Source organism: Dermacentor albipictus, chromosome 6 (genome assembly GCF_038994185.2).
Source record: "Dermacentor albipictus isolate Rhodes 1998 colony chromosome 6, USDA_Dalb.pri_finalv2, whole genome shotgun sequence".
NCBI classification, from domain to species: Eukaryota; Metazoa; Arthropoda; class Arachnida; order Ixodida; family Ixodidae; genus Dermacentor; species Dermacentor albipictus.
In genome coordinates this window covers 100,449,524-100,474,249 of record NC_091826.1, presented here as the reverse complement: position 1 = coordinate 100,474,249, position 24,726 = coordinate 100,449,524, and the positions used below count along the sequence as shown (strand labels likewise).

Genomic DNA, 24,726 nt, shown 5'->3' with positions numbered 1-24,726 from the left:
GAACATGAAAACAGAGAGAGGGGGGAACTATCCGATGTTTCCCTCGCGACCGACGGTGATGACGTAACGTGGCGCTGCCCCTTGTTTCGGTCGCCGCTCGAGCGATCACTTTCAAATTGATCGCGACTGTACATCCACGATATCTCGCAGAGACTGAAGAAGATTGGCAATAACGCAAATGTAAAAGTCATCTTCTCAGCGCCATTGAAGCTGTCCAACTTGTGCAAGGCCAGCTACTGTGGTCCTAGAAGCCCAGTTGCCAGACAAATGACAAGGCATGCTACGTTCTTTGTGACAACAACATCATGTATGAACTACCCCTGTCGTGCGGCAAAAAATACATCGGCCAAACGGGAAGGTACGTAAATGATAGGATGCGTGAACACGCAAATATTGTGCGAACTGGAGGAATGGAGCATTTGGCTTTTCACTGCAGAAAGCATGGGTGCACTACCGTTTCTAAACAGTGCACGGTGATAGGAAGAATCCCAACGCAAACAACACGTGAGATTATTCAAGCGGCGAAGATCGCTAGTTTGGGGAGCGCTTGTGTTAGCGCGCCTTCAATCGATCTTTAAAAAAAAGAACACGGTTTTTTAAACGTGACACAAAGGGTGGCCTGATGGAGATGACATTTTATTCTTGCAATTACATATTTTTTTTCGCTAAGCACGCTCGTTTGCTCATCTTCGATATCAACTTAACTTACCATTACACATGTCTCGTTTCTGTCTCACTTGATTAGAAATCAGAACATACGCGCATGCGTACGGTGGTGTCTGTTATATATATATATATATATATATATATATATATATATATATATATATATATATATATATATATATATATATATATATATATGTATATATATATATGTGTGTGTGTGTGTGTGCGTGTGTGTGTACCGATTCGTGGAATAAAACAGATTGTTGGAAGTTAGCGCTGTGTCCGCGTCTTGCCACTGTTTATCGTCCCTTTTCGTGCGCTAAAAAACCTCAGTTATGGAGTACCAACACGCCCTAACCTACGCTCTTTTATGTGTAAAAGTTACGCCGCTCTCCACCAAATAGAAAAGTGCTATGTTGAAAGACATCATTACTATAAAAGAACCTAAAAATCCAAACATTGTCAACTTATTGATATGCACAAAGCACTTTCACTAGGCAAATCAATTTACAGGTCACGCTCAATGGTAGACGTAAACGTTGCAGTGCAATCGACGTGCAACACACACTGCTATGCATGCGCCACCACGCTGCACATCGAATCGTTCATTGACATGCTTGAAGATAAACAGTACTAAAAACACAACGTCGAAAAGACGAACATGTATGATGGACAGGCGCTATAACAGGAACAAGAATGAGCCGAAAGTAAAGTTATTCATGGAGACATAAATCTATGAAGTAATACTGCGATTTTGTTTTGTCATTCTAAAGCACATTCCTAATATGTACTTCCTAACAACCACAGATTCTTTGCGCAAAATAAAATAACTCTATATGGTTTTCACGGATTATGAGAAACCATTTTATCCAACCACTCGAGTCACGGAGGTTTTGCGTAATCACCTGAAACAGGCCGGTTTTCCGCAGCATATCATCACAGCAAAATGCAAAACTGCAAGACTGCAAGACTGCAAAATGCGGGCGACAGGATGAGCAGTGTACTTCACCGGAAAATGTGCGAGTGAAGCAGCAACGCGCAATCATACGGTACATCCACGATATCTCGCACAGACTGAAGAAGATTGGCGATAATTCATTAACCTTGCATTGAGGGGTCAAAGATTATGAATTGTAGGCGGTCATCATCCGCAAACTCACTTGTAAAACTGAGATTTTACGTGCAGATCTTGGCAAATATTTATAAAGATTCCACAGCTGAATTGGTTCCGCTCAAGCAAACTAGAATGTTACATGTCAAGAAAGGGGCCAGGAAATGAGATACAATCTCTTCAGTGCTAATCGCTGCTTGCTTAAAAAGTATTCAACCAGTATACTGGGAAGGCTCGGGAGAGAGAATCAACGGCGAGGATCTATCAACCTTCAGTTTGCAGATGGCATTGTCCTGTTCAGCAACGATGGGGACGAATTAGAAAAAAATGATAGAGTACATTAAGAGAGAGAGTGAGAGTATAAAAACGCGGATAAGTATTAAATGCAGAACACAATGATAACGTTCAACAGCCTGGTAAGTGTACGATTCAGGATCGCCAGTCAGCCTCTAAGAGTGTGTATAGGAGTACAGGAGTATTTAACTATGTAAATTACACACAGGAGACCCTGGTCATGTGGAGCACATATGCAGCAGGGTAGAAATTGGTTGGTGTGCATACGGCAGGCATTGTAAAATCCTGATTTGGAGCTTACCACTGTCGTCGAAAAGAAAAGAATATAATCACTGCATTCTACCGGTGCTAATACACGGGACAGAAGCATATACGTTAAAAAAGAAGCTCGAGAACAAGTTAAATACCGCACAAAGAGCAACAGAAAGAAAAATGTATGGCGCAGTGTTAAGGGACAGGAATAGATCGGTGTGGATCAGAGAGCAAACGGGGATTGCACATATTCTAATTATTATGAAGAGAAAAAAAATTGACTTGGGAAGGTCATGAAGTGCGCAGGTAGATAATGGGTGGACGATTAGATATACAGATTCAAAGCGGTAAATTTGCAGGCGAAAATTCGAATGAGCTAGGGCAAGACAGCGGTAACTGGAGATCGCATGGACAGGCCTCCATCCTGAAGTGGACATGAATATATGCTGCTGATGAAGATGAATAAGATAACTCTAACCTTGGATGCCTATTGAAAGTGCAGTAGCAGTGAGCGCATTGAGCGTCTTGTATGTCTTGCTTCAACGGGAAGAAAATGCCGAAAGTGCAGCGCAGAAGAAGCTGCCGGCACTACGCGCACCCTGCAAACATCGCAGATCGCTTTGAACATGAGGCTTGCGCGGGCGCACACTTTGGCCACGTCGCAGAACCCTTTGAAGATACGGCACCCGCAGAGCTGCGCTGTAAGCAGCAGCGGCCGGCGAAGAACCATCCCACCCTCGCCTCACTCCCGAGCTTCGCGCGCGACAGATAAGGGCGCGCTTCTCTCGCTCCAGCAAGATTGGGTCGCATTCGCCGGCTTCCCTCGCACTCTATTCACTGGAACACACACCATACGGCACGCGACAACAATTTCATCGCACTTCCACTTTATTCGGAAGCTCACGAAGACGCAACACCAGAGAGACGCCTATATATGGTGTCGCAATAAAAGATGAACACGGCAAGTTCCAGGCATTATGTGCCGTTGTCCTGCTCACACGAATTTCTATTTTGAACAATTCTTGTTATCGAACTTCAACAGCAACACATTTGCTTTCCTTAGGCTCCGTACTGCACAAAGACTCTTCCGAAATAAAATCACCTACATTTATGTTGATGTCTCAGTAGTCATTTTACCATTTATGGCTAAATAAAGGCACGGCGAGTGAGACGGCGCATTGCACGGTAATGCACGATTGATCAACTCACGAGGAAGCGCTACACCCGCCACGGAAATGGAGATGTCATGAGGGAATCCCGGTGTACGGTACGCATGGCTGGTCTTGTTGTCCCCGTATACATAAGCCCTGACGGCGTACCTTCCTTTGCCCGTGAACTGGGTGAAGTAGCCGGTGTACCAACCATCGTTGGCCGAGGTATCAGGAGCTGCAACATTAGTACCAAGGGCTGTTGAAAACGCAATCAATTACGGACACATTTGAATGAGTCAGTTTCTTGTGGTTTAATTGCTCTAGAGATGAGCCTAAGTGACGTGAAAGAATTTTTTTTTCAGTTGTCACGTAATATGGCTGATTTGGAAATTTCTGAATTTTATATTTGTTTTCATTTTGTAAAATTATTAGGAATGCTCTTTACCTGTTAAAATTCTGTATCCCGTAAGTGACGATTGCGCTATTTTTTGCATCGAAGATTTTATGCTTGCCAAATGTTTTACTGATGCCTACCACTGTCCCACTGTAATTCAGTGTCGGCGATAGTGCGAAAAGCTGCGCATTTTAAAACCTTTTTGAGTGGGTACGCATACCTGTCACCTTCCGTCGAGAAAACCTTAAAGGACTGCAATGACCCCGTTCCTGTATTAAAACAGAAAAAAATTGTTTCGGTGTCTAAACATAAATGCTCGGAGCATAGCAAACAATATCGCCGAATTAGAGAGTGTAGTAACTGCCAACAAACCTCATGTTCTAGTAACAGAAACCTGCTTGTATAATGATATCACCGACTCTGAAGTAACACCTCGTGGTTACGGAATCTACAGACATGAGAGGGAATCCCATGGCGGCGGCGTTGCAATTCACTTCCAAAAAACATTGAATGTTTCTAGGATGCCTGATAACACAGGAATTGGATGTGTTGTCGTGAAAGGTTTTCTTCACGAGTGTAATGTAATCATAGGAGGGTTCTATCGACCTCCAAATTGCGACACCACCTTCTTTCAAAATCTTAACGATTTCTTGAGCTCCTATAAGAATAAGCGCTGCAGTATGCTACTTGTGAGTGATTTTATTGTTACTTCTGTAAACTGGAAAAACGATTTCCCTGAGCCCCTCTTAAGTGCTTCTTAACCTTTCGTAGATATTGTAGTGCTTCCCAACCTTTCGCAGCTTGTCAAAGAACCTCCCTGTATTCAAAACAACACACAATCAATTCTGGACCTTTTACTTACATATACTGCCGTAGTCCGCCGCAGCCCACAAATTCAGGTTTTCGAAGGTATATCGAATCACAAAATTGTATACCTTACGTTGGAAGTGAATTTTGCTCCATAGAATAAAAAACAAGAAAGAATTGTCCCAGATGTCTCCCGTGCCAGTGATATTGATGTATCGGACGCCCTACATGGCGCTTTTCCGGATTTTCATGCCATGTGTGAATCAAAGGAACATTCTATTGATGATATATGGGGATACTTCAAGTTCCTGGTTCTGAAGTGTATCCGTGATTTTGTATGTGTGAAACGAAAAGTGCTGCGGAAGCGCCATCCTTGGGTAACAAAAGAAATAGTACGAGTAGAGCGGAAACTGAAAGAGGCAAGAAAACAACTCAAGCAGCACCCGACTGTTCCCGCAAGCGATCGGCTTCTTCGCTTGCGTACATTATTAGCTGATAAAATAAAAAAGCAAAAGAATACTATCAAAAAATAATACAAAAATTTTCTATTCTCATCCGCAGGAATGTTCTGGCAGCACTTATCGCCAAAAAAATAAAGCTGCACCCATACACTGTATCAGTGATACCTTTTTAACCGACAATGCCGAAACTGGAGATGCGCTCAACCGATATTTCTGCTCAGCGTTTACGCGTGACGACGGCATCAGCCTGCAGTTCCCTAGCTATGAACACATTCTGCCGATTGGTGATGCCACAATTACTGAGGAAGGTGTGTTAGCACATATGCTTAACCTCGACACTAAAATATCGACCGGATGTGATGGAATCCCGAATGCGTTTCTTTCCCCGTGCGCCGAAGGGTGTTCGTAGCATTTAACCTTAATATTCGAGAAATCACTGTCATGCGCGGAAATTCCAACCGACTGGAAGTACGCGAAAGTACCAAAACAGCGAACACCAAAACAGCGAATACGTCCCTGCTCACATCATACAGGCCAATATCTTTACTATGCACATGCGCAAAAACCCTCGAACACATAATTTTCAAGCACATTTCCGCCTTTCTTAACGACAACGCTATAATTGACGCAAGACAACATGGTTTCCGGCGAGGTTTGTTTACTGTAACTCAGCTCGTAGAAATAGTTCACGATTAAGCGACAGCTTTAGATAGACAAGGCCAAATAGACTTAATATTTCTCGATTTTGAAAAAGCATTTGAACACGTCTCTCATTCCAAAATACTTCGTAAACTAAAACCCATTTTAAAGAACGCCGCCTTAGTTAACTGGATTACAGCATGCCTTTCATTACGGAAACAAGTGTTCAGGTCAACGATGCAGCTTCGACAGCCGCAACTGTAGACTCAGACATTTCACAGAGATCAGTGTTAGGGCTGCTCCTCTTATCTTTATCAACGACGTCATCAGTGACATACGCGTCAAGATAAAGCTTTTTGAAGATGACTGCATTTTGTACAACTAAATACGCAGTTCAAATGATCAGGAAGCTTTAAACACCGTGCTATCTACAATACAAACATGGTGCTCGAAATAGCAGATGAGTATTAACCTTAAAAAGACTGTTGCAATGACCATTCCTCGCAAAAAAAATCCCTTAACCCCTACCTATTGCATTAACAACCAGTCTTTATCAGTCGTAGCTACGTACAAATACTTGGGAGTAGTAATAACATCAGATCTTAGGTGGAATGAACATGTAACATACGTTTATAATAAAGCAATGAAGAAACTAGGTTTTTTAAGGCGATCAATGGGAAACGCTTCACCTGAAATAAAACTCTCAGCACATAAAACTTTCATTCGACCCATTCTAGTATACGCTGCGATTGTTTGGGATCCGCACACACAAAGCAACATCACTAAAATTGAGAAAGTCCAAAGAAAATCCGCCAGGTTTGTTTTCAATTCGTGCAGCTGGCGCACATCCCAATCATCTCTTCAAGAAGCTGCAGAACTGTAAAACCTTGCAATGAGGTGTTCTCGGGACAGAATAAAATTTTTCTTCTTACTCTATAACAATCAATTAGGAAAAGATAAAATAGCATATATTTTACCAGCTAATCACCGCTGCACGCGCTCTTATCACAACAGAAAGGTTAGAGACTTTTTCTGAAGTACGAACGTATTTAAAAATTCTCTTTTCCCGTGCACGATTTTCGAATGGAAGGCACTAGCTGCCACGATTGTCGAATGTCCAATGGTTTCATCCTTTCTTTCAGCACTTTGTGAAAAAAAAATAGCGTTAATCCCTCGTTTTTACCAGTCAAATTATGATTGTGAAAGGTGTCCTTTATGTTGTTTGTCATGCAGATTCTTGTTCAGTGTCTGTTATCTTGTTTGATCCAATTTATTAGTTCTTTTTTCAAATGCCTACTCCTGCCTAAGGCCTGGTAACAAGGCTGGCAGTACTTGTAAAATAAATAAATCCCTTCTCCTTACACATGTCGTATTCGAAGTGCAGAATATATATTTAAACAAAATTGATGCGGCAACCCCAGAGTTGAGGAAAACACCGTATTTATAGGATGCCGTTTCCGGCACAAAGACTACTCATCTACTCTGAACATCCAGGGGAAAATTCTTGATCAGTTTTCTTTTTAAATTTTACTTCTCCACCAATCTCAGAGGTATTATAGCCATATTCATTCCCTTTACACTTCCATCGCTGCCAGCCGCGGTAATCTTTTTGGTATCGAGGGCATACCAGCGGCCAGCGAACCAACAAATTGGGGTAATGTGATATGCTATGCATGGGCGAGATAGAGAAGTTAAGGAGGTCAGGTGAAGAAAGGAGGTTTGTAGTTTACAAAGCAGCTTACTTTAAATGCCTTCTGGGACACCAGCGACAAGCATTCCCACAGAGTTTCCTATAGACACTACAACACAAAACTGGGGTAGCATTCCTTACGGGAGAGCTGAAAGCATGGCCGTTGAGTCAGCATGCGAATGGTGTTTGTGGCACTTGAACGTGCCCCCTTGCTTCGATCCGCTTTGTGATTTGTAAAAATCATTTATAGCAAAATATTGCTGCATAAATGCAGCAGTTCGCAATCATTACCCACTATCGTAAAGGCTGCAAATAGCTCATTCATACTGGTGAATCGCAGAGGTCATGTGGCGTAATCGCAAAACGACCCGTATTCCATTACATCACCACAAATAATCTCTTTGGTCGCAAAGGGCATGCCCTGAGTCACTCACTCGCCGCTCGATGACTGGAGTAAAGGAGCTATCATCACGATGCCTTGCGCTATCCACAGAGCTACAACTCTTTGGAAATTCAGTAAAAATATACAATGTCAGATTAACGTTTGAAGCAAAAATTTTGAAAAAAATTCTATCGTGGCCTGTCGGTAGCAGCACCGGAGCTCCAAAGTGGCTTGGTGGCAGGAATTTCGGGAAGAACTACTTGGCCGCAAATAGAGGAGGAGGCGCACGCAGCCTCTTGTCGCCTCGGCAGTGGAGCCAAGGCAGCCTTCGTCTTTCTGTTACTCCTATGAACATCGTCGACACGCGAACTATAGCGTTGCAGATTCGTAGTGCACATAGGTTGGTGGCACTGGAACAGGCACAAAAACAGAGGCAATTTTACCTGAAGGACGAACAGTGATAGCACAGTTTAGAGTTGATCTATGCATGGTATACAAAAGCATACGAGGGTGCGACTTAGTGGAGCGACTCTGCACGCCGTTCAACACCTGCTGGGCTAATGCCCCTAGTTAAAATATTGACGGGATTTATGGTGGGCTGTAGGAAGAAAGCCCTGTCGGCTGCGATATGTCTGACGACACTAGCATGATGAAGAAGGCCGACAGTTATGTTTCAGGAGTCCCACTTTGACATTGCACAAGATGAGACAGAGGGGAAGCCATAGGCGATTGGAAAACTAATCTCAACTGTTTCGCCTACGTAGGCGTGAAGGTTTTAAGGTTGCGCTATTTTGCCCGAAACGTGGACGTCATTGATGTTAGAAATTAGTGTTTTTTCACGTGGCAAGACCACGATATGACACGAGGCAGGCAGTACGTGGGGGACTCCGGATTAATTTTGATTACCTTGCTTTCTACTGCCTGCACCCAATGCACGGCACGGGGCCATTTTTGCATTTCGCCCCCATCGACGGACGGGATTCGATGCGGCACGCTCACAAATCGCAGTGCAACGCCAAAGCCAGTGCTCGACTAAAGCGAGTGTCGTTCAGGTGCATGGGAGGCTCTTCACGATGGCTCCGTGTTGGAGGACGCAGTCTACCAAATTTCTGCCCATCGAGAAACGAAAAATTTACTACAGGATGGATATCAAAGAGAACAGTCCGTTGTTACCATTGTATCGACTGTGAGTGCCTTGCATTTGGTTTTCTCAGTCTTTAGGTTTTCCACTGGAGACCATCCAGCGGAGCTTAACACAAATTCCGTCGCTCATCGATGGGCAGCTATAGACGGGACTCGCCATGCCAAGGCAAAGCTAGGCTGAGTTACGACATCAGACAGAAATCGACACTGAAGAAAAACCTTTTTTTTCCACAAGGGGAGCAGCACCAGCAGCCGGAACGGCTACCGAACCCAAGTGAATATATGTTTAAGAATGCTCTTGTACAGAAGAATGAGGCGGTATTGCATTGCCACAACAATATCCTAGAGAACACTCGCGATAAGATGACTACCGATAGAAGTAGAGCGCCCAAGCCTCGACCAGAGCGAGAGATACTTTATCGTAGTGTTCAGACCGTAGATTGGACTGGAGGTAAATAAACTAAGCCCACATCAGGGACCAAGGCCAGCGCCTATGCTTGCGGGAAGACTTACGTATAAGACTCAGGAACTGGTTGAACTTCATAGTAGCTTACACGCCGAGCCTTCGCTATTCAAGGCATTGCCTTACTGCACTTCGGCGACAAGGACTACGAAGTGGCCATCCAGGTGGCGGCATCCGACGACGCCTGCCGCGGACCGGAACATAGCATTGTCACCGGCACTCATTCTCACTGAACGGATGACACACATCAGTGCGTCAGCAGCACGTGAACATCGGTAAACGCGCATGATTGGAAAGCCTACAAGCACGGTGATCACTTTCACAGGGAAAACGGGAACATGGTTCATTCACTTTTACGCTGTTGAAGTGGTTCGGATTTGCCTCTCGACACGCCACTTGTGCTACATCTGCTACCAGCCAGGCCACTACGCCAACGTGTGCCTCACGTAGGACGCTTAGGCCTGTCCGAACTATGCAGAAGCGGCCATTGCACATTTCCGTGCATGTGATCCCGAGTTTATGCTGTGTGGAGCTCGATCGGATCTCACGAGTACAGGGGTTAAACTCAAGACAGCTGAAGATGACCCTCGCCGCGTCGCTATGATGCGCGATGCTATTTTGGTACTGCTAGGCTCCACCCACCCTCGCCGCGTCGCTATGCTGCGCGATTCTATTTCTATGCTCCCTAGGCCCCATCCGCCCTCGCCCCTTCAATATGCTTCATGATTCTATTTTTATACCTCTAGGCTCCAACCACATTAGCCCCGTCGTTATGCTGCTAGATCGTATAACCCACTAGGTTCCACCCGCCATCTCCGCATCGCTATGTTGGCCGATGCTATTTCTATGCCCCCTAGGCATAGAGACAGAAAAAAAAAAGTTAAGGGTGGACACTCCCATACACCCTAGCGGCCCAATCGACCCTAGCGCGTCTGCCGGTTGATGAGAGTAACTGGCCTGTACTTCCTGTTTCGGTTTCGCTGGCGCGAAATTTGGATGACCCCTTGTAACCGACGTTGGGCTGTAGCGGAAGCTTGTCATTTCGGACCACTTTTCGTCACCCAAATTGCAACGCTTTTATATGTAGTTTTGATTTAGCGATTCACTATTTTGTCTAGTTCAATATTTGGTATGAATTGAGGTCGTGACGCCATTTTTCTATCGATTCAGTTATAACAAATGGAGATAGATGTAATTATAATTCACTACGGCTTTATCCATCGCGCTTGTCTTCTGGGTTTTGGTACAAATGCTCATATGTATCAAAGAGACAGAGTTTCCGCAATGTTCTTATTCCAAGTCAAGATAGGCTTTTTCTGGGTTCGATCGTTGTCCAAGCACCACGACACACACAAGTAGCTGCCGTAGCTTGGACCACCGGACGGCATGGCACCAGCACGGTCTGAAAATGTCAATAAGTGCACGCTTCGTTAATTACCAAAAACATATGTACACGTCATAACTGTACAAGGAAAGCGCTTTGAATGAATAGCGAACCGATGCACAATATAATATCACCGACACATCCTGACCTCTGACCCATATAACTCGGAGTTACAAGGAGAAATGTTAAGACCCCGTACAAGGGTGTTCAAAAGTTCTCAGGCCGCCATCCTATGCAATCCCATGGCATCGCGGCCTGTGAACTTTTGGACACCCCTGTACGTACTCACTATAAGGAGTGCAATGGTAGGCAAATTAGCAGTTCACATACGCGTGTTATGAAACGTCGTTCCAGCGCACAGTTGAACACGGACTAGAAGAGAAAGACAACATGAACGCTGGACTGCTAAAAGGTTTACAAGGGTCGAGGAAGGGGAAGGGGTCGAGGAAGCACAATGGGCCCTTTCGGCCCTCCTCCTTTATGTGCAAACCCTCCCTCAACCCTTGTCAACCTTGCTGCAGTCCAGCATTCGTGTTGTCTTTCTCTTCTCATGCGTGTTCAGTTGTGCGCTCGAACGATGTTTCATACTGCTAATCATAACCAAGTAGCCCAGCTGTCCATACTTATCGATACACATAAGCGTGATAAAGATACATTCGAAACATCCAAATACAAGGCCTTTGTTCAAATGCGCGCCACGCCACGCCTAGGCGACAATATGTTGTGCAATGTTTTCCGCCACAAAAAAATGACAAGGAACCGAAGATTACTAGAATGCGCAGTACTTCCCAGCACAGCCGCCGCAATAAGTACATGCAGTGGTCATTGGTGACTTTTCCCCACCCTTACTTTTCTGTATAAACAATCCGCGCGGACGAATACACCAGCGTCCGTCCGTGCACCGTAGATACACACCTCGCTGCAGCACAAAACGCAATGAGCTATGCTCGCTGTTTATGTCAGATGACAATATTTGCAAGAAATATTATTGAAATATTCAGGAGCCCTTACTCTATAAGGGAAACGAGCAAGCAAAGCTTTGCCACAGCGTGCCTAACGTCCTGCTTTTCTTTGTTTAGGTAGCGCCCGTCCCCGGAAAGCCGTTTGCGGTCTGAATCGGCGTGGCGTCTTTTATGTTCTTTCCAGCGTTCGTCAGCCTATAGAACGGGCCTACGAAAAGACCGTCAACCGTCACGCGATCATTTAAACGCCGGTTAGGAATTCAATTTTCTCGAAACCGGAATTTTCCTGAAATGTGCAATTCACGATATTGACCCTAAGTGCTGTTCAACGGATCGTTTTTAGTCCGCTAACACGAACTATTTCAATGGAACGCCGATACCGTGGTTATCGCAAACAGTGCTGGGCAAAAACGGCTTACCCTCGCAAACCGAGACGCAGCGTCTCGATAGTGTCTGACAAGCTGAGAGTCAGTGCAGTGCACAGCCGTGAACCGGTGCCACTTAATGGCAGTTTAGCGTTATGATTTTCACGGAACGCAACCAACAAAGATTATTCCGTTCTCGGCAGCGGTAGCAAGAAAGTACATAGTACAGCCCTCTCGCTAAGCGTTTCTTGAGGGGGCATGCTTTTCGCATTGTTCGCGTCTAGCCGCCTCATTTAGTGCCGCAAACTGTTTTTTTTTTAGCGAACCTCATCGCCCTCACAAGTCAGTTACTCCAGGCTTCGCTTGAAAACGTGACTCACCTGTCTCACACATGAAAACACCGCCGCAGCCGACGTTCACGAAACCTTCCTGCTGGCACGCCACTGGAACACGAATCGTTGATTTTTTCTCGATGGACGAATGGTGATTGGTGTTGATTGCAGTACGGATGAAGAACAAAAAGCACGGTAGGTGTCTTGGATAAATTCTGTTTTTATGCATAAGAAACACGCCAAATTTGGGCGTATAAATATTATTTTGTAAAACGATTGAGCAGAATTCATTACAACATTTTCGTTTTATTGCGCCTGCGTCCTCTGGCGTTTGGTGAGAGCACTAGTTCGTTAGGTAGCCGTGACGTAGTTCCTGAGGCCAGATTTCTCGGAGTGTCCGCACTTAGTCTTTTCCTTTCTCTATGCTTTAGGCTCCACCCACCCTCGCTGCGTCGCTATGCTGTGCGATGCTATTTTTATTTTCCTAGGCTCCGCCCACCCCCGCTGGGTTCCTCTGTTGCGCGATGCGATATCTGCACTCCCTAGGCTCCACCTGTCCTCGCAGCTTCGCTATGCTGCACGATGCTGTTGTTATCCTGCCAGGCTCAACCCACACTCACCGCGTTGCTATGCTTTGCAATGCTATCTTTATGCTGTGCTTAATTTTTCACTCTCTCAGCAATATCTCCCTCTGCTCGGCGATGCTGCGGACGTCAAGAGAAATCTAGCGAGGTTCCAACAGCTCCTCTGTAATATAAATGAAACAGTACTGTGGCAATCACAACACTTTTTGAAATTTAAACCAACAGAAAGCTGAGCTAGTTGGTAAGGATTCATTATGCAAAAAAGAGGTGAAACGTGCAGAGAGCACACAAGAGTAGAGAAGTGGACAACACGAACGCCGACTATAAACAGAAGGGAGCACTGAGGCCAAAAGGAAAGAAGACACAAAACTCATCTGCGCAAGATCGGGAATGTTATGATCACGTGTCAGTCAGGTACATGTGTCGGTCTTCGTGAGAGATAACTGTTAAGGTCCTTAATCGCTTCCGTATGTAAGGTAATCGAAGGCTGACTCACGCGCGCACTTCCACCGTTATAGATATACCATGCCTCTACCGCAAAACGCGTATCTTCATTCTTATGCCTGTACAATATCGCTAATTTAACTCTGGCGTGCACTGACACTCTTGGCAGTGCAGGGAAAGATTAGAAGGTGATCCACTGGTTAACGACCTTTTAGGCTGCATTAGCCTTTGACGGATACACCGCCTCCTTTGCCCTACGTAGAACTGGCCACAGGTAAGGGGAATTTTATAAAATATGCCCATACGGCAGTCAGTAACCTGGTGTTCTTATTGTGTTTCACTGGACAAATATCTGTTCTTTTTTGCCTTTTACCTGCTCCTTTTTCCTCTGCACGGCAGCGCATATCTTCACTAGCTTAATGGGAGCAGTGAAAGCAACATCAACATCATATCTACTTGCAACTTATTTAAGCCTGTGCGACACTGAATGAATGTACGGAATAGCCACTCCTGTTTTTTTTTGCTATTACTGCTTTCTGCAATCACGTCCGTCATTCTCGAAACTGACTTCTTTAGGGGCTCAGCCACAGTGGCCACTGCTACACTAGCATAACCAGCTTCTAATCGGCACCGTACCTGCGCAATAAAACCTCGACAGTTCCTATCTCGTGTTGTCCACGACCTCCTTCGCTCTTGTGCCACTGGTCACAAGCTGTCCTCCACCTTCTACCCACAAACGAGTGGTCTTACGGAACGTCTCAACCGTACAATCACAGAGATGCTGTTGATGTACGTCTCCAACGCTCACCGCAACAGGAACAGCCTCGTAGCTTACGTGACGTTCCTGTATAATTCGTCCCGATAGGACACCGCAAAATGTTCGCACTTTTATATCTTGTATGGTCGCGACGCCACGTTGCCGTTTGACACCATCCTTCCTTCTGTGCTGCATGTTCCACAGAATACACGCACGTGAAGTAATCGATCGCGCTTACGTGGCGACTCATGTCGCCCGATTTCGTTTATTAGCCTCGCAGCATATACAAGAGCGTTACGACCACTGCCATCGTGATGTTATATTTGTGCCAGGTGGTTGGGTGCTCCTTTGGTCACCATGTCGTAGGGTTGGCCTCTCCCAGAAGCTTCCCTCTCGCTGCACAGGGCCTTATAAATTCCTAAGCGTAGTTAATGACGTAAATACGAGACTTCGCTACTACACTTTGATACATCCTCTAGTCGAACGCCTGTTGATGTCGTGCGCGTTTTAGAGCTGAAGCCATTATTCGCCTATCATGCGCCGAGATGGCGCTTTACCCTACAGGGGTCCTGTTACGGAAGGATGAAAGAAGAGACAGGAAGAAGAAGATCGTAGACGCGGGCTGCTGCGTGTTGTTGTTGTTGGTCAGCCATCTTAACTACTCTGACTCATCTTTTATATATACTTTCTATACCCGCAACATCACCGTAACATTAGGCTTGCTAGCGCTATAGAAAATATGTTTTAATTCGATAGCATTCAGGAGCTCGTGTCGCAGAAAAGCCGGTGTGGTGGGTGACAGCGTTGGCGGAATTGGTCATGAGCGATAAATACCGGGAGGCACTTCATGAATAAAAAGCAACTTGCAAGATGGGCTGGGTGGGAATCGAACCAGTGTCTCCGGAGTGTGGGACGGAGACGCTACCACTCAGCCACGAGTTCGATGCTTCAAAGCGGTACAAAAGCGCGTCTAATGAATGCAGTGTATCCTTCGAAACGAGCCGTAGAAAGTTATACTGCGGTGTATATCGGTAATTATGAACATGTAACTTACAGAAGTCGCACTTACACGAATAATGAAGTGCGTTTCCGCTACATTTCTTCTGCGCTTTCCGCACACGCAGAGCCATCTTGCGGCAAACACAGAAGACCCCCTCCTCTCAATGTACGGCGCTGCCCCGACAGGTGGCGCGCCACGTGCGCATTGGTGCTGTGCTAGGATTGGTGCGAGGCGTGTCGCGGCCCGGATTCCCTCTCCCCTGAACCACGCTTCGCCGTGCTCCCTCACGGGTCGCAGAATCAAGCGTCCTTCCTTTCTTTAGGTCACTAGCTTTCCATCTCTCTGCCTGTGCCGATCACGTCGTTTGGCTGGCGTGCATCGTTTCCCCCTCCGAGACACCAAGTTCTTTGGTTCGTTCCGCTTGCTCAGGCGCACGTTTCGTTGCCGCGCCTAACGCTGTGCTGCTCGACGCTCACCGCGTGGTTGGTGGTTGCAAAGTCCGATGCGGGGCGCCTCGTAAGTGATCGCTGCGCCGTAGCGCATTGTCTTACACCCATTGGCGGGTTGATGGGAACGCTGTCGCATTCCACTGTTGAAGGCGAAGCTTAACCGTACTCCAATTTTTGTTTTCCGGCAATGAGTCCGTTCTTGTTTTTTATTCTTAGCACTGGTATAAAATTTATACGTTGGCAATGTACTACACTGAAGGTCTTTTATTTTAAAGGCATAATTCAATGCTGCGCTCTAGAAATTAAAGATGGAAATAACTAAAAGGAGTCACTAGGAGCCAGGATGCTTTGTTTCGATACAGAGATTGCAATGAGAAGTAAGAGAGAAACATTTCGGCAAATGTGCGAGACATGAAAATAAAAATTATTTTTCGCTGCATACGTGCTTCAACAAAGACTCGAATATGATACGCACCATATTCGACCAATCTTTTTTGCCACCTGCGGTTCTTACCATGCACCTTAATCTGAGTACATCAGTGTTGTTTAAACGCGTAAGCATTCATACGTTTACCCAACAAGAAAACCGTCCACGCGGTCGTGTCATATGCAGCCGCCGGTGGAGTAAGCTTGGTCTAGTTGCAAAATAGTTTGACGCGGATATATAAGGTGCTAAAAAGTGATATGTTTTACAATGATCGGGAAAGTCGTCAGCGCAGCTGGCCCCGCCACGTGCAGTACGTTGCTTGCCTCGGCATCCCACCTTGAACCGCCGTGCGCAGTGGTTCGTGCCTCCGCAGCGCTGCCGTTTGTACCGGCCGGATCAAGCGTCACAAAATCGGCAATGAAACCTGGCTGCGGGGAGATGAGCAAGCGGCACTGCGCTTACGCATGCTTAGACAACTCCCACAGGAGTTTCTACGTAATTGCTTTCTCTTTATTGCACTTCGCCCATAGTAAAATGCGGCCGCCGTTGCCCGGATTGAACCAACAACCTCGATCTCAGAAGCGCAAAGCCATATACTGCGCTACCGTGCCGGGTTTGCGAAATGTTAGTTTAAATGCACGATGCCGCACTACTGCATTCCTTGATAATTTCGTTTAGCACAATCAATGTTCTCCATTATCCGCGCCGATTAGCGCTGGAGATTTCTAAGGGCGCTGGAAGTAATTGAATGGGCTCCTACGTGTACGTGCTCCTTTCCTTTTAACAATACTAGTTGCATTTTACGTTTACTGAACGACCTGTATTATACCATAGCCACGTTTAAAATGTATGACGCTTTCCATCGAATCAAAACGGAACAATCATTTGCCGAAATGTCCTTACCTATGCCATTGTCACGCAGTCGGACAGGGCAACTAAGTCCCTCTGTGTTAAGGACCACCGCTGTTACAGTTGCGTCCAGGACAATTTGGCCTCCTTTGCCAACAGCAGCGTATATGACTGCATCCTCTGGTTGCCAGACCGTCTCCTTCGGCGCCTCACACATAGTCGCTATAGGCCTATTGTTGACATCTCTGAATTGGGACGTGACCTCCATGGTGATAACGACTCGACCCTTCCTTGAACACTCCACTTGAAGCGTCCACGTGCCGGGCTTAAAACGTAGATCAATCAACCAGTCAGTAAATCATGGAATCAATCAATCAATAAATTTATCAGTAAGTGGAATAGGGAGAGAAAAGCATTACGGCCTTCGCAATTCGCGAACTCAATTTCCCACACGCAGCTCCTCAGCGGGAGTGCACCGTTCGGCCCTCTCGACTATTATCTAGTACACTCTAGTGGTAAGTTCATAAGTAGCTCGTTTCTTGCATCACCTTCTATTGAAAGCAAAGATTCTGGGCCTATCTTGGGGCTGTGGCTGCGTGTTGCTGCTGCTCGTGCGTCATGTCCGAATAGTTCATACTCAGTGGCAGGACACCGACGCCATTTAGGAGGACTGCCTCACACTACTTCACCCGCGCCAGCGGAACATAAAGAGGGAAGCAGGCCTGCCTATAGGCCTGCGCATGTGGGTCGTTGGCCGATGATGGGGAGGGCAAGGAGGCCGCGACGCAAGGACTCGCGATGAGACGGGAAAGATTGCATTGAAAGAGATGTCCTTACGTTGCGCATGTGCTCTACCATCCGGATAACCGCGCTAAAACAATCTCACCCACTTACTGGAGACCAGGTGTACCTAACAATTGGCGCAGAAAGCCAGCTCGCCTCTTTTACCTCTCATAACACTGTTTACGTTCAAAGGTGTATTGCACTTCTAGTCAACTGGAATAACTCGTCAGATTTTAATTTGCAGTCCCATTGAATAAACACAAACCATCAGCACTCCTTACGCATTTACGGAAAGCTTCGCTGCATATGGGTTCCAATAGGGCACATCGGGCCTGCTGAATGTTTTCTTTACTTAAGTAAGTATACCGTGTTGCATAGCTCAATTGAAGGTATTCATGGCAAGTTGAGAGGCCGGTGCACTTAACATGAAGTTCTCTTGGAAAAACCCGGGTTCACATCTCAGCATTCAATTTTTCCAAAGGGAAACATTAATAAATAAACGCTCAATTCACTATTCTGCGAAAGGCTCTGCAGTAGCTGCGTCAGCAGAGGTAAAAAAAAATATTTTTAGAGCCAAAAATTGTACAGCATTTCAAAGTCTTAACTATTGCATCATCGACATAAAAGAAAATATTTACTTGCTTCCTTACATCGAAAAGCGTTACCCAAACAAAAACTCTAGAAAAACGATGATACGATGAATAATGAAAGTAAAATCGAACAATACGATGATCGAGTTATTCCACTAAAAGCTGTTACGTAAAATACCAAACTGCGTATGTTGCTTTTTCTATGCACGGAAAGTCCGAGTATTGGAACTAGGAAAGCTGAGTTTATTACCAAGTAAATTCAGCGTATAGTATTTCAGAACGGGTGCACAAATTACACTACGTGCTCGCTAGTAGTTGCAATTCCTGAAAAGGACAATATCGAATGTTGTTTGCCGCCTGTTCAGAAAAGGATTTCCTTCCTTGCAGGATGTTCTCACGCGGTATACTGTTATCGCAAGCCTTGTTCGGAGAGCGATAATACACGACAAAGCAATCACGCCTAGAGACGCGATTACTAAAATTGAGCGTGTCGGGGAAATAGTGCATCTTAGCGGAACGCGACCAAAGATTGCGAGGCACTGATCAACCATGGCTAATACACTGCGGCCATACGTGAGACCGGTTGTAGGTTTAGTTTCTTATTTTCAGGTCACAACATCGGTCTCGATCGTCTTCTCTTGTTTTATTTTTTATAAGCAAAGAACTTGTCTCTAACACATTACATTTTAATTAATCATTTTAATCAATTACTTTCTTCCTTGTGATATTTCACTTCGTCAATTATTTTCCTTTGCCTCGAAACGCTAACTGCTTTGAAATTAGATTGTGCAGTACTAAAATGCATATAATAAAGTGCATTTTGGCGCACCTAGCCACAATAAGTGTATCAACTTTGCGCACATACATTTGGTGCGAAGTATATAGTCAGTAGGAAGAATATCATATGGATAAATAGGTTACCTCTCTTTTGTTCCGCGTCCAACAGTTACTTCCGGGTCACCTGAACGTGAAAGGATTGCACATTTCCACACTTATCTTCGAAACTGGGCATCTTAGCCTTCCTCTTACCATACGTTTATCTCCTCATCACCGGGCAGCGCCATCACAGGTGGGGAGAGCTGTTGCTGAATGCTGCATAGCTATGTTCAGTCTGTATCAATTATCTCATATCGAGAGATGTTCGGTCATATTAAACCAAGGTTTGTTTCTCTTTGACTTATGCGTCAGACCTATTTTGGAGATTGTAACACATGGACAGTATCTCTACAGCTGAATAGTATGCAGTTTTACATAACAATTACGTAGCACATTTCTGCACCTTTTCAAGGAACGCGAGAATTCGCTGGTGGCTGTTACAGTCAGACGTTTACGTGGAAATCACTAAATGGAGTAAAAATTTTAATCAGATTTTACGGTTTTACGTGCAGAAACCAAGATTGCACGAAATTTCCGGGAATTCCTGAAATTAGGACCACGTGGAGTTCATTAACGTGCACCTAAATCTAAGTAAACGCCCGTTTTTGCATTAGGTCCCAATTGAAATGCGCCATCATGGCCTGGATAAAGCTAAATGTCTACCAGATAAAGGCGAGAAAACGGAAACGACGCTTCTGAAGCTTGATAGCGACGGATACTTAGGACGTTAAAGGCAAGGAATCCCCTATGGATAATTTTTTCAGGTTTGACATGCCCTATCCGGAGGGTCTTCTCCTAGCCCCAATCACCACGAAACAATATTCTTCATCGAGGTCCCAGGCCCAAGGATCGCGACATTCCGTAACGACATTATTGCCAGAGAGGTGAGAGTACTTTACAACGCAGTTATTTTCTCCAGAACACACCCCGAGATAACTTTAGTGCCGCTGCAGATGTAATAACAAAACAAACGAAGAGAACACCAAAAAATATTTCAGCAGCATTCCTTAGTGAAGATGAGCAATGCGTGAAACTCTGCAGGTGATTCGTTGTCCGGGTAACCACTAACTCTAGGAACCACCAAGCACAGCTAAGAGCACAGCGGCTTTTTGAGGATGTCCTTTCATTTGATCTATTCCATCCTTGAACTCCTCTTCCTCATCTTTTTAGGCATTCCTCAATACTCGCTCATGTCTAAAATCGGTGAAGCGCCAGCAGAAGAAAAGTTTGCCGTTGCGGAAACGGGCGCACATTCAAATGCAACCGGGTGGTATACTAGAATTGTGTGGTGGTGGTGGAAAAACTTTATTATTTATTGAGAGGGAAGAGGGGAGTAAGGAAAAGGGTAGGGTGGGAGAGAAGCGGTTGGGTGGGTCCCTATTCCAGTACACCAGTGATCCTGGCTGCTTTCTCCGCCAGGTCCAAGAGGCCATTTTGGGTCCCCAGCCCCGACCGGGCGAGGAGGATCTCCCACGGCTCCCTATTGTAGGCAAGCATCTCAGGCGAGTTCGCTTCTCGTGGTCTTTTTGTACATTCCCACGTCACATATGGCAGCGACGGCCACGCACCGCACCATGGACAAGCGCTGGCATGTAGTGTGGGAATTATGTGGTGCGCTCTTCCCAAGTGGGGATAGGTGAGCGTATGTATTCGTCTGTATGCGCGGGCTTCTTGTACCCCCAGTTGCCGATGCGGGGGGGGGGGGGGGGGGGCACGGCGCTCTCTCGTGCGACGTTGTTGTTCGAGAATGTCTCGGGCTGTAAGTGGACTGTCTTGGAAAGGGCTGTGGTTCCCCGCTCGGTTTGTGAGTTCTCGAGCTAGGGAGTGTGCCCTCTCATTGCCTGGGATGCCCTCGTGTCCTGGACACCATATGATTGAATGTTCTTCTTGGCGCGCGTCGCCTAAGATTCTCAGCGCAATTCGTGGCAATCTGCCTTGCACCTACATTCTGCATGCTGCTTGAGAGTCGGAGATAACCAGTGCCGAGTGCCCGGTGCTGTCGCTGTGTTTGATTGCCATCGCGATTGCTGAAGCTTCAGCAGTGGCTGTGCATGTTGTATTTATTGAGGCCGTTATTTCGGCTCTTTTCCGCTGCGTGTTGCGAACTGCTACAATGACGTGTCCTCTAGCAGTCCGAGCGGCGTCCGTGTATTGCACTTCTTGATTATTCCCAAAGCTTTTGATAAGTTGCTTGGCTCTGGCTTGTCTTCGGCCTTTGTGGTATTTGGGATTCATGTTCTTTGGTATCGGTGTGGCTTGTATTTGCTTCCTGATGTGGCCTGGTATCTGATGGATTTGGTCACTGCAATATTGCGGTTTCACCGAATATCTTAGTTCAGTCAGTAGTTGTTGTCCGGCTTGTGTGAGACACAGGCGCTCTGTCTGATTTATCATAACCGCTGCCTTGAGCTCTTCAAAGGTGTTGTAAACTCCTGTGTCGTGTAGTCTTTCATTTCCGGTGTTCACCGGTAATCCTAGCGCCACCTTGTACGCGCACCGTATGATCTGGTCCACCATCTTGATTTCTCTGCGATTTAAGTTTTGATAGAGAAGAGCATATGTTATCCGGCTGATGACAAAAGCTTGAACGAGTCGTATCGTTTCGTTTTCGTATAGGGCTCTCCCTTTCTTCGTGATTCGTCCTATTAGTCTTGCTATTTGCTTCATTGTCGCTTTCAGGGTCGCATTGTGTGATCCGCTCGCCTGGTGCTTTGGATCCAGAGGCCCAACACACGAACCTTGGTCTTTTCTGGAAGCATTCGGTTCTCTAGTTGGAGGTGTAGGTTTGGCCTGTTACGGTAGTTTCGTCCATGGACTCTGACCCATTCCGACTTTTCTGGTGCACAGGCCATGCCGTGTTCTGCCACGAAGTTTTGAACGGTGTTGATGGCTTCTTGTAGGGTGCTTTCTTTGAGGCCTAACGATCCCTTGTGCATCCATAAGGTGATATCATATGCATAGAGCGCGAATTTGAGATCTTGGATTTGATGCAACCTTCTTGCTAAATTGTTCATGCCAATGTTAAGCAATAATGGTGAGAGTATAGCTCCCTGTGGAGTTCCTTTGTTGGGGAGATTGAGCTTGGGTGATCGCATATCTTCTAAACCTATCGTGGCAGTCCTACCAGTTAAGAAGGATTTGACGTAGTCAAAAATTCTCTTGCCGCATCCCATTTTTTTAGTTCCTCCATGATGAGCTTATGGGACATAGTGTCGAATGCGCTCTTTAGGTCCAACGCCACCACTATGTTTTTTTGACCAGTCGCCACGTTGTTTATAACTTCGTCTCTTAGCCTAACGAAAACATCCTGTGTTGACAGATGTTTGCGGAAACCATACATGTACACCGATAGGAGGTTGTGACTTTCGATATAATCCGTTAACCTGGAGAGTATCACTTTTTCAAACAGCTTCCCGAGACATGACGTTAGTGAGATTGGTCTCAAGTTCTGAATAGTTTTCTGTTTTCCCGGTTTAGGGATTAGGACTATGGTGGCTTCCTTCCACTGCTGGGGAATGGTACCAGTTTCCCATATGCCCTTGTTGAAGTAGTCGACTAGTCGTCCGAGTTGCTCATTGCTGAGGTTGCGCAGCATTGCATTGGTGATGCCGTCCGCTCCGGGTGCTATGTTTCGCCTGATATCCTGCGCCGCTGCATACAATTCGGCAACCGTAACGGGCTCATCTAGAGGTTTGTTTGCCGGCCCTTTGTAGCTGAGAGATTCGACACTATCGCCCCCTGTGTTAATGTATTTCTCCTTGAGCGTTTGGATAAGTTTATCGGTGTGACCTTGTATTCACGTACTAGGGTGCGTATCGTTCTCGCTGTTGCCGTCTTTGTAGAGTCCGGGTCTGTCATGCTACGTAAGATAGCCCATGTCTTAGCGGTGGACAGCGTCCCTCTCAGTGAATCACAAAATTGGAGCCAATTTTCCGCTTGCAGCTCTCTGGCATACTCATTTGCTTGTTCTGTAAGCGTTGCTATCCTTGCCCTAAGTTTTCCGTTCAGTCTTTGAGTCTTCCAGCGCTTGGTTAAGCTGCGCCGGCCCTGCCACAGGTGCAGCAGATGTGGGTCTACTGCAGGTGTTTTCGCGTTAATGGATATGTTTCGTGTTGTGGCTTCGTGCGCGACTTTGAGTTCCCTTGCCCAGTCCTCAGCTGTGTTGGGGGGTGTTGTGGATATTGGATATTTCCTGTATGCCGTCCAGTTTGGGATTCTGGCCTGCTTTGGTAGAAGTTTGAACCGGGGTGTGGTCATTGAATAGCTAATAATATAGTGGTCACTTCCCAGATTTTCGTCTAAATTTCTCCATTGCCCATTTTTAGCGTGAAGGTCAGGTCGGGGTAGGCGTCCCCGCACACGCTATTTCCTAATCTAGTGGGTGTGAGCGGGAGAGTTACTAGTTCTAGATCATATTTGTCTGTAATTTCTACCAGGCTTCTGCCTTTGGGGGTATCTCCTCGGTATCCCCAATGGGTGTGGGGAGCGTTGAAGTCGCCTAGGAGTACAAATTTGTCTTTTCCTTTAAGGTGGCCTAATGCGTATTCTATAATTGCCGCAAAGTCCGGTCGACGTTCTTTGGGATGACTGTATACGTTACAAATAAAGGTCTTTGCTCTCCCTTTCTTCGATGTGTGTATTTCAATGATTTGGTGCTCGGTTGCGCATTGAGTGACATAGTGTGAGCTCACCACCTTTCCTTTATGCACTAATGTAGCAACCCGCGGGTACTGCTGATTCGTAACTGTGTAGTAATCCCTTAGCTTGACTGTACCCTTTCCTACTTCTTGGAGGCATATAATATCAGGTTTGCTGATGGCCGAATCGATGAAAGTCTGTAGCGCTGCCGCTCTTCTTTGGAAAGAGCGGCAGTTCCAATGCCATATCTCAGCGGTGTCTACGATTCTGGGCGTTTTACTGGGCATTGTTGATCACGCTTTCGACGTCCGTCGAATCCGAGATTATGCCATTCTTGGCTTTTCTAGCCGACGGTGCGCTGGGGTTGCTATTTGCTCTTTTACGCAGTGGTTTTTGTCGGGACAGCGTTTCTTCCACGTATCGTTTAAGTCCCTGTAAATCAGCGTATAGTTGTTCTTGGAAGTTTAGGATGCTTTGCACCTGTTGCACTAGGAGTTGTAGTGTTTTGTCCATAGTGGGTGTCGTTTTCGTGTGTTCTTGTTGTGCCACATGTGTGGGTTTTGCTTGTTCCGCCTTAGCTGTGAGTTGGCTTTGAAGTGCGGCGATTTCCAGCCTAAGTTCTTCTAAGCTTCGCTTGAGTTGCCTATTTTCTAATACAATTTTTTGGTATTCTGGGTTCGATGTTATGGGAGCCGTGGTACGAACCATCCCAGCCCAGCTCACCTTGTTGTCGGTGGGTTCGTTCTTCCTTGTTGGAGCGGGAGATCTTTGCCTGGACCCTATAAGAATGGGCTGGCGGTGGGAAGCGGGGTGGGCTGAAGAGTCAGAGT

At 46.0% G+C, this 24,726-nt stretch overlaps 1 protein-coding gene across 2 annotated transcripts in view; it reads right to left on the bottom strand.

Moving 5' to 3' along the window:
- LOC135913648 (calcium-activated chloride channel regulator 1-like) overlaps positions 1–24,726 on the bottom strand; it is a 212,359-nt gene that overhangs the window by 4,735 nt on the left and 182,898 nt on the right. The window contains exons 11-13 of one of the 2 annotated variants that reach the window (XM_070520909.1): positions 17,064–17,334; positions 12,548–12,610; positions 3,536–3,712 (exon numbers count right to left, since the gene is read on the bottom strand). In XM_070520909.1, coding sequence (XP_070377010.1) covers positions 3,536–3,712; positions 12,548–12,610; positions 17,064–17,334 — 511 coding nt within the window. The remainder of the gene's footprint in view (positions 1–3,535; positions 3,713–12,547; positions 12,611–17,063; positions 17,335–24,726) is intronic. The other variant, XM_070520910.1, reaches the window with a different exon arrangement.